This window comes from Harpia harpyja, chromosome 2 (genome assembly GCF_026419915.1).
Source record: "Harpia harpyja isolate bHarHar1 chromosome 2, bHarHar1 primary haplotype, whole genome shotgun sequence".
Lineage (NCBI taxonomy): Eukaryota > Metazoa > Chordata > Aves > Accipitriformes > Accipitridae > Harpia > Harpia harpyja.
Genome location: NC_068941.1, coordinates 19,671,059 through 19,681,165, shown reverse-complemented (window position 1 = coordinate 19,681,165; position 10,107 = coordinate 19,671,059). Strand labels below are relative to the sequence as shown.

The following is a 10,107-nucleotide window of genomic DNA, read 5'->3' as shown; positions in this document are numbered from 1 at the left end:
AGGTTCAAAGGCACTATAAAGTGTGAGCTCTTCCCAAATCTAAGCTACTTAAAGACACTTTAATATGTTAAAAACGGATTAATAACTTTTGCCACAACCTCTCTAAGGTAATATTACAAGTATTAAGAAACTGATCCATACTAATTACATCACAAGACTTTTTTATTACTAGTAAATGCCTTATAAGCAAAGTTCAAAACGAAGTTGCATGCATCCAATTCTCCCGCTACAAAATGCAACTTTGTCACATAATTGTTCAGAAACTCACTATTCTTTGTTTTTATACTGCTTTTCTTCAACTTAATACTTTCTCCACCCCAAAATTATAAACTCTATTTAAGAACAATTTCTGTATAAGGACCAAGAAGGCCCTAAAAGCAGTTATGCTTCCTAACATTTTCACATATTTCTATCTTACATGCAATCAGGCTGAAAAATCTACTCTTCCTAATTTGCTCAAAATATATTTGACATCACCTGTTTAAATAGTAAAAGAAAAAAAAAACAACACCTTTACAAGGCGTACATTAAAAAGAAGTGTTCAGAACCAACAGAAGTCTGTTCCAGCCCCAGAAAGGATTTCCCGTGACCAAAGCCATTGATTCCTTATATGCTTTCTCATTTCCCTGCAACAGGAACTTCTCTGCCTGTTCACCATCATCAGTAATGCAAAACTACACAGTTAGCAAACCCTGAACACATGGCTCTGGACTGCAATGGCTCTCAGACATATCGGTTTAAATAACCTTAAAATACGACACCCATCTTCACAGCTGGAGCAGTATGCAGCCTTATTTTTGGTGCAACTGCACACAAAGTTATGACCCACTACTCAAGGAGCAGAGCGGACATCAGGAAAGGTTGTTGGAATACTATAATGAGTTTGGCAACCAAACGCTCTGCATCACTGAACCACAGCCCTGCATGCAGGCAGACACAAAGCCACCCGTGGAGAAAAGCATGCTTGCATTGCCTACCAGTATGTAAACTGAGGTAAACTCCACCGTATCATTTTCCTGGAACAGGCGTGTCTGTTGCTTCTTCCACAGAAATTAATTCCAGAACACGCCATACAAGCTCTTTAACACCATGAGTCAAAGAAAAGGTTAACTACCGTGCAAATCCTGTAACTGAGAGAGCATAAACCAGTTGAAAACATGAATGGTTTGGAGCAATGTAATTGTTAGCCTGCATTTGCTCTTTGTATTGTTCATAGGCATTCTCCTGTAAACAAGTTCTTCCTGTAAGACTACAAATAAAACCAGTAGCCATGAGTCAAAACAAATAGAATAACAAAATAAAAAAAAAAAAAAGAGGATCACTTTGCATGATGAATTTGTAGCTCAGAGTCAACCACCAGTCATGCAGACTTGGCAATAGCTCTGGGCTGCTCTGTTTTTGGTTTAAGTCAGTAGCCTGTGTTCAAATTTTTGATAAACAAGCTGGGCTCACTCTGTGCAGGCAACTTGGAGCTCAGCTCACTCCATCCAGGCAACTTTGCAGAAGTCTGTTGTTTTCACATAAAAAGAAACCACTGCCAGCAATCACAGCAAGAGCAAAAGGTAATTTTAAATACTTCTCTATTGACTTCTTATTCTGGACCTCACACACTCTGAGTCCTGACTGCTTCTAGACATGTCAGGTTAAAAATTGTTATTACAATTCTTCCATGCAACAAGCTCCAACTCAAACTGAAAATTATTCATGTAATAAATCAGAACACCAAACATGTACAGCCAGATTTTATTTACATGCTAAAATCACTTTGCATTTTCCCACGTGCTGTCACTAAGAGACATTGGTGTCATATAAAATCTTGGGCTTACAGTCTTGAGAGCTTGACAGAAGTTTGCTTGTACTACACAGGACCAGCAGAGCAGCTTCACTTGTTGAAGCTTCTATGGAGGTTGAAGTCATTTAAGGATAATCAAAACTTACATTGTAGGATAATCTCATTTGCATATTTTCAGAAACAAGAACGTTTTCACCAGCTTTTATAAATAAACAGTATAAAACAGCTATGGTTATGTAGTACTTACACTTTAGCTGGACTAAAATATCAGTATTTATATTAATTTCAACTACCTGTTTTCTAAAGGCTCTTCTACATTTTTTAAGTCTTTTCATTTCCACAGATTTCCAAACACAATCCCTATGAAGAGCAGAACTCCTACAGTACGATTTGAAGCAAATTTCTTCCAACAGTCTTCAGGTTTGTCTATGTCCAAAGTGTAAATCTGCAAAAGCACAGTATAACATTCTAGCATTATTATTCTACAGACTCATAAATATTTGACACATCACAAACAGACACAGAACTTCAAAAACTGAATCTCAAATTCCGAAGTCTACCCTCACCGCCACAATAAACAGGAATACTCTGTGCTTACAAAGGATTTTTTGCATAACTGGCATCTATAGTTACCTGACAGATTTATTCAACATACAGCAGAAAAGTCAAGGGTCATATATGAACATGATTCCTGGACCCTCTCAATGAAGGACAGTATAAACAGCCCGGATACTGGTGGGACTGGTTTGACATTTAAAAATGCAAAGTTATCTGGGCATGTAAATAAGTCTTTTTGAGATTTTCCTCAGTAGGTAGCCACCTAATTCTTCTGTGGGAACTTTAAATAAAAATAAACCCCCCCAAACCTGCCTGCACCTTTAAATCTCTGCTGCAAGGTGTTGCTCCGTGTTTCAATAGACAAGGCACTGGAGAGCCAGCAGTGAACCAGGCTAACTGGAATTCACAGGAAGGTGCCTGGCCCTGCCTAGTCACACAGGACTGGTTTAGTCCAGTTGCTCTTAGCCATGTTTGTTCAACTCTCTTGCAAAAAAAAGAACCAGGACACCTGCAACAACAGCTAGAAGCAAGGCTTGCCCAGCTTGGCAGCTATCTGCTGTGAGTCACAGCTAAAGGTGAAAAAACACCACGCAGTGCAGCAAGAGCAAAGTTACTGAAAAATATTCCTGGAAACAAAACTTGGTGCAAAAGCCTTGAGAAGGATGACAAGAAAAAATGTTAAGCAAAACAAGTGAAAGGATTAATAAAAAAGTACACCCCAAAACCTCAAACCTTGCAATTCAGCCTCTGAAGAAGTCAGAACGTATTCAACTAAAAGAAGTGAAACCTTCCCTCGGAGACTTGTTCCTCTGCCATTTGCAGTTGTACAGAGGTGACAGGGCTGGTTTCTGATCAAATAATCTGAAATGCTGTCCACAAGCTTCTAAGACACAATGTTATCCACACCCTTGAAAACCTGTCAGGCCCTCAAGCACAAGGAGCTGAAAACACTGAACTCACAAATAAAACCTAACAGCAGCCAAGGCATGAGATACACCTTCAGAAATGCAAAGCAAATAAAAAATGTTATTTTTCTATCAGTGAACTTTTCAAATGGGATAGAAGTTTGACATCTTCATGACGCAAATTCCTCTGTCTCAGGTATAAATTCAATGAATTAAGGAAAACCTACTCCTCATACGTCTTACTCAGCTTTCTAAATTCAGGTAGTTAAGCACACATTCAGAAATCTTGAGCAAGAAGATAAGCATGAGAATGTTTAAGCAGAACTAATATTAAAATAATCATTCAAAAAGAAGCTACTCTGTGGTACACAGAACAATGCTGCTCTTGTGACTTTAGCAGCCTACACAATTGTTCTGCACTCTTCATGACTTAGATTCAGTAGGGCTGCATTCTCACTTATGGGAACCCTCCCTGCAGCAAAGTCATTTCCATTTGTGCCAAAACTACAATGTAAGGCCTCTCTGACAATTCAAACTGTAAACGATTATGTAGTGGAATGTAGTATTCTTTCCCTCATAGATTTCCAAGCACAATTACTATGAAGAGCAGTGGCTGACAAGTACCAGATGACATCATCACAAGAATTCTCTTGCTCAGAGGTATGTTTAATATCCATCACCTGCATGCGCTCCTCCCATTAAAGTGTAACATGAGTCTAATGTGCTTTAAAAAGTTTCACATTAACCACAGACTTAACTTCCCCAACTGTCAACTGTTTTACTACTTGCAATGCACAAACCTCTTTGCTATCACTCACCTATCAAGACCAGCAATTAATTTTCACATAGACTGACTTGTCACTACAAGACTGGGCAACACAGTTGTTAGGATTCAGAAAGAATAGGGTTACAAGATCCTATCTGCTTCCTTTACTGACAAAGCTATTTTCTTTCTTTCTGTTATTCATTAAAATTTCTAAACTAATACAACTACAAGACTGAACTGGATTGTTCTCTGCTGTAAAAAGAACTGTGAATTAGAACTGTCAATTGCCATAAAATTATAATATTAACATCTGCTGCAGATGAAGTGTACAAGCCACAGAAAATTTTGTTATACTGTCAGATCCCAGACTGAAGCTCCAGACCACAATACAGAATAATTATTTAGATGTAAAATTAACCATCTCTAAGAGACAGAACACGAAACATTCATTTTCACATAGCTACTGTACAGCATGTTATTAAAAGAAAAAAAGCCTGCATGTATCCTTGATACTGTAGACCATATAATTTTTTAAAGGAAGTGAACGATAATAATATACATCAATTGTAGTCTCAGATCATATGTGCTGAGCAAGAGCTGCATCAGAACAGTAAAAACTGCACAATCTTGCAGGACATTGAGGTGGATCTAGCTGCAGCTGCTACTGGAAGCAAGATTCCCTTGAGATCACAGCTTAACATGAAGCAGTTCTTTTGTTTAGGAACAGATTGAAAAACAACGCTCTGCAATCTGTGGACGGCTGGAGGTCTGTTCAAATGAAAGGTCTGCAAAAGGTACTTAAGAGAAGCAAGTTTACTGTCAGAAGACTTCAGTTCTCTTTACAGGTATTGGTTTTTTTAGGTAGTTGGTGAATTGATGGGAGTTGAAAAGCACTCCGATTTCTTATCAAGAACTTCCACATGGAAAAAGTATAAATAAATCCATCAAACCTGGTGTGCTAGGTGAGCCCCTACAGCAGCCACAGCGGAGTAATACGGGAATGTCTGGTTACAATTCATTCCTGCTATGCACAAACTCAGGAGCATTGCAAGGCTGAAGCCACTGAGCCACTGCTTCGTGTCCTCCTTGAACTGTAATGCTGTTGACTTCACACCGATAATGATGTCGTCCCTCTTATCCTAGAATGAAGGGATGAATTAGCAAAAAAATCCACAATCCAACTGCCACTTCATAAGGAAAATAAGAAGGGAGGCCTTGCTTAAGTTTCCAACGCTTCTTACTGGGAACCCAATTTAGGAGCATTTTTAGGTCCCTACATTAAAATTTAAATTAGAAGGTTGGTCCTTAGACTTGCTTTAGCAGCCAAGAACTAATACCAACATCAAAGTTATTTACGCAATGCCAATGCGTAGGCACACAAAGTGCATTATACGTCCAGCTTTCTACCTGATACATAAAACATTTGCAAACAGCAATAAAAAGTGCAAGGGCTGAGGTTTCTTTGGTGCTGTTTTAGCTCAGCTGAGCATGAAGAACTGCAACAGGTTAGTACTACTGTTTGACAACAAAGTTGTAAATTAAACACACAAACATACACAGATAATTAAAACTTCCCACTGTTACTCTACCTGATGTGCGTAAATGGTATCGTATACCAGCGTCCACATTACTCCAGCTAAGTACAAGGGCAAACACACAGACCACTCACATGACCCTTTGATGGCAGACCAGCCAAGAAGGGCTCCCCAATTAAATGTAAGTCCTAAAAACATCAAGAGAGTAAAAAAAAGAAAAGAAGTTACAAGATTTCCAGGAGCAATCTAAATTACATGTATAGAATTAAATATTATTTGTTCCAGCCTGTATCATAACAGCAGCTCTTTGTACAAGACTGGCATCTCTATTTTTCTACCCCTTATTTTCAGGCAGGTAATAAATACAAGTAATTTGACATTAAATACTCTGGACATACAAGGATAAATACGTATAGCCACGCATTTTTCCCCAATTTAAATTTTACTTCACTAGCGTAGGGAAACATTTGCACAGAACTATTCCAGTGTACTCAAACAACGGGTCTAAAGTTAAAACGCTTAGATGTTAGTATAACAAAAGATGTCAGTATAACTGACTGCAAGAGTACACAGCAGCCAGCTATGGTACTTCAAGGCTGAAAATGACAATTTTGGTTGAAAAAGCTGAAGGCAGCTGGAATGTGAAGGCCAAGATACAAAGACACATTTTAGTAGCTCAACCTGAAATATAAGCCCCATCAGTGTCTGCACAGGAGTTATTTTAGAGGCTAAAGACTGAAATGCAGGACAAATGCATGTTTAAGAAAGGTTTCGAGATAACCCCAAAACTAAAGCCAATTCTCAAAAGACAAATATTTATTTTCTCCCGCCCTTCCTCCCTCCCCTCACTCTGTCAAAATAAGGAACTGATTTTTAATAAAAAAACCCCAGACATTAACTCTTATATGTGTTATAAATTGTTTAAGAAGCTTCTGGCACAACAGAGCTTTGTCTATAAGGTATTTTTACTTTAATTTAAAGTTATAAAAAAATCAGATTGCTGAAGTTCAATTACTAATTTGTAAAACACCCCAAAACCTCAATCTGAAGAAAAAAACAGTAAAAAATATTTCCAGCTCACCCAAAACTAACTGTGGCCAATATGTTATTCTCTTCATCAGGGGGTAGGTTATCACAAGAGGCAAAGAGGCTGTTCCCAGAACAATACTGGAAAAAGTACCAAGAGGTTTATTGTTTGCCAGTCTGAAGATCATAAGATACAGCGCAGCGTTACAGGAGCTGTACGTAGTACTGAACTAATTCTTTTACTTTCAGATACAATTCCACAACTAATAACCTCCTCCCTCTGCCCCCAACACCTTTTCTGCTGAAAATCTCTGTGCTTAACTCTGGACCCAGAATCAAAGTTTAAAAAACAAAAGATAACTTATACATCACCTATAGTAATTCAGAGACAGAAGCACACAAAGTGCCAAGCTAAGCTGTCCCCCAAGAAAACTGAAGGCTTGAAAAATAGAGATATCTCCAGCTGCCAGGGGCCTACTTGCTGTCCTTGCAACCTAAAAATGAACAGAATAATGTTAATATAAAATCCAACATAACACATTCCAATATATCTTAAAACTAAAAGCCACACCATTGGCATATAAGCAGAAAAATAAACAGGTCACAGAATGTATGAGACGGGGTTCCTTCAATGATAAAAACCTAGCATATAATCACAGACAAAAGCTGTATTTCTAAGCAGCAGTGCTTATAATAGAAGCATGCAGGCTTTAAAAACTAGAGCAGAAATAAAGTGCCACTTGTGTGCAAAGAGGCTGATTAGAAACACTGTAGACATCTCGTATATGAATTTTATTACCTTGGGGGGTGGGGGAAATCAGACTTAAAAAGTTGTGAGCTAACTATCCCAATTTCAAGCAGCACTTCTGTGCTTAAATGCTTTGAAGTGATTACCATGTAAAATATTGTAATGATGCAGGGCTTCTCTAGCACACCTAACCATTTTTAATAACCATGAAAGAACAATTAATTTAAGCCTAGCTGGGATACAATGGAGTTTAGAAACTCTGCCTGGAACAAGAAATCATATAAGGCAAACTGAAGGAAGAAACAAATATCAGAAAAAAGTTAAACTGAAATGTATGGCGAGTAACTTGCCAAAGGAGGTGATTGCCAAAAGAAAAAAAAAGACAAAAGTTTTGCATGTTGATGAAAATGGTATAAAGTCTATTCAAAGAGGTTTGAAAGCCAACTTTTTACAGAAAACTATGTATGTATAAAGTGTTCTGCAAATGCTTTAATAATGTGAATTTAAATAAGCTCTTTTAGTTTGTTCTTCCCCCGCATCAGGTTACGTTGAATGTCAAATACTGTTTTTGCACTTTAAACATGCGCTTAAGATATCTGTGACCAATTCTACTGCACATCGTAACCAAACATGGGATGTTTCATTTAAAGACAAGAAAAGCAAACATTTACCAAATAATCAGTAACATAAAATCTAAAACCCCAAACCACCATCACCAACACAAGCCAACATCCTGCTATTGACCTGGCCTGTATCACACTTGTTTTGAAGATACCCTTTTAAGATATGTAACAGTGAGCTGCAATGGGAATTTGTAAAACTTTAGATCTAACCACGTGACATTAATGCATAAATGAATTCACTATACTGAAAATTCCACCTTTCTAATCACACACCCCACCCTGTCAAATACTTTTAGCATATGTAGTTGTTAATAACCTCCAAACCCTAAACCACCCAAAGCTGCCACAAAACCTGTACTGATTCATTGCCTTCCCAACAGCACAAATATAACAGTGCTATAAGAAGAACTTAACATATCGGATTGGCTTGTTATCCTGCCTCTTGCCAGCGCCGAAACCCAAACCCCAAAAACAGAGGAACAATGTAGGAACAGAAAACAGGACAAGCAAACAGTGACGCATCACTAGGATACTCCCCTCCAAGCCTGTATGTTTGCACATTTCAACATCTGACACTAAGCACTGCCTTTTGCTTATTTCCCTCTTCTGAACAAAAGGGAGATGAAGAATACAACATAATAGAAGAGGATTGGTTCAGGGTTGAGCATGATAGTCTTAACAGCCCTTCTCATGAAGAAATTAACAAAACTCAAGGAAACCCTGCTCCTGAAAATTAAAAAAAAAAAAAAAAAAAAAAGGTCATTCTTGGGTAGATCATAACTAGCAAGTGTCGCAAAAAAGTGTTTTTTATTTTGTTCTGTCACACAAAGCAAAGTTCAAAAATAATCTTGATCAAGTAATACCTACAGCTGACAAGATATATTTTATCTTACACAGAGCTAAGTACTCTAGAAGACTTACTACAGTCCTAGACAGAGAAATGTAACACAAAATAAAATGCTTTCTACTATTGTAGGAGGAAACATAAACAAATTAATTGCATACATCTCGGATAGAAACACGGAGGAATTTCTGAACCTGGAGCCCTATGCCTGCACTCGGCAAGGGATCACTGGTGATGTTGGAGATGATTGGACGTGTACTTGGTTAATTAACCAGCAATTCACTTCCCTAGGTCTTTGCAAGCCCACGGGGCGCGCTCTACCTTTTTGTCGTAGGCGCGATCCCACATGTCATTGACCGTGCAGCCGGCTCCGCGCATGAGCACGGCTCCGATGCCGAACAGGGACAGCATGTGCCAGTCCGGGAGGCATCCCGGCTCGGCAGCCAAGCCAACGCTCCAGGTGCACGGCAGGTACAGCAGCCACGTCCCTGAGGGATGACAAAATCCGCGAGTGGGGTGAGGGAGGAAACGAGGAGCGGGGGGGCGCGGGACGGGACGGCAGCTCGCTGCCGAATAACGGCGTTGCTCTTTGGCAAGACCCTCTGCCCGAAGCAAGGGCACGTGTGGCCGGGGCGGGGTGCTGCGGCCGCCGGCACAGGACCCCTCCCCCCACCCTCCCCGCCACACCGCCGCTCCCCAGCCGCCCGTCGGGGCCGCCACCAGCGGCGCGGCGCGCCCCGACCCGCGGCGGCCGCCGCAGCCCCACGCTTCGCCATGGCTGCCGCGTCGCCATAGTTACCGCGTCACCATGGCTGCCGCGTCGCCATGACTAGGGCGCCACCCCCCCCCCGCTCCGCTCACCGGTGGGCTGGTGCAGCCGCATGAGGCGCAGGTAGGGCCGCAGGGGGCCCGGCGCGGCGCGCACCAGCTCGGCCGCCGAAAAGCTGAGCGGCCGCGGGGGTCCCGGCGGCGCGGAGGGGCGGCGCAGCAGCGGGGCGGCGGCGGCGAAAGGCAGGCGGGCGACACGGAGGCCGGGGGCGCCCCGACTGAGCAGAGCCAGGAGCGCCGCCATCTTGCCACCGCGCTTCCGGCGTGGTGGTGTCACGCGGCGCCACGCATGCGCAGCGCCCTCGTCTCACCTGTCCGAGGGAGCGGGGACGGGTCTGAGGTGGGCTGGGGCCGCGGTTGGCGTCCGGGCCGGGGCCGGGCGTCGCCGCTCCGCCAGGCTTGGCGTCTGCTGCCTGGGGCCTCACTCCCGGGAATCGAAACTGCTGCTCAGGCTGGGCGGAGCCCGCCCCGGCGGCGCTGAA

The 10,107-nt window shown here is 41.6% G+C and overlaps 1 protein-coding gene across 1 annotated transcript; it reads right to left on the bottom strand.

Annotated features, from left to right (window-relative positions):
- Positions 1-1,729: 1,729 nt before the first annotated feature.
- COQ2 (coenzyme Q2, polyprenyltransferase) lies at positions 1,730-9,902 on the bottom strand. Its single transcript, XM_052772586.1, has 7 exons — positions 9,659-9,902; positions 9,119-9,285; positions 6,955-7,076; positions 6,638-6,723; positions 5,611-5,744; positions 4,972-5,160; positions 1,730-2,237 (listed from the first exon to the last, which is right to left on the bottom strand). Exons 1-7 carry the CDS (start codon positions 9,867-9,869, stop codon positions 2,124-2,126), a joined length of 1,023 nt encoding a protein of 340 aa, XP_052628546.1. The 5' UTR covers positions 9,870-9,902; the 3' UTR covers positions 1,730-2,123.
- Between the last annotated feature and the right edge of the window lie 205 nt (positions 9,903-10,107).

Bases quoted from the DNA above. Each gene is read 5' to 3' on its own strand.
- COQ2 (XM_052772586.1), bottom strand. From the start codon at position 9,869: ATGGCGGCGCTCCTGGCTCTGCTCAGTCGGGGCGCCCCCGGCCTCCGT. The intron at 5,745-6,637 runs GTGAGCTGGAAA...TGATGTTTTTAG, and splicing joins TTGGCCACAGTTAGTTTTGG to GACTTACATTTAATTGGGGA. The intron at 5,161-5,610 runs GTAGAGTAACAG...CCTTCATTCTAG, and splicing joins ATACCATTTACGCACATCAG to GATAAGAGGGACGACATCAT.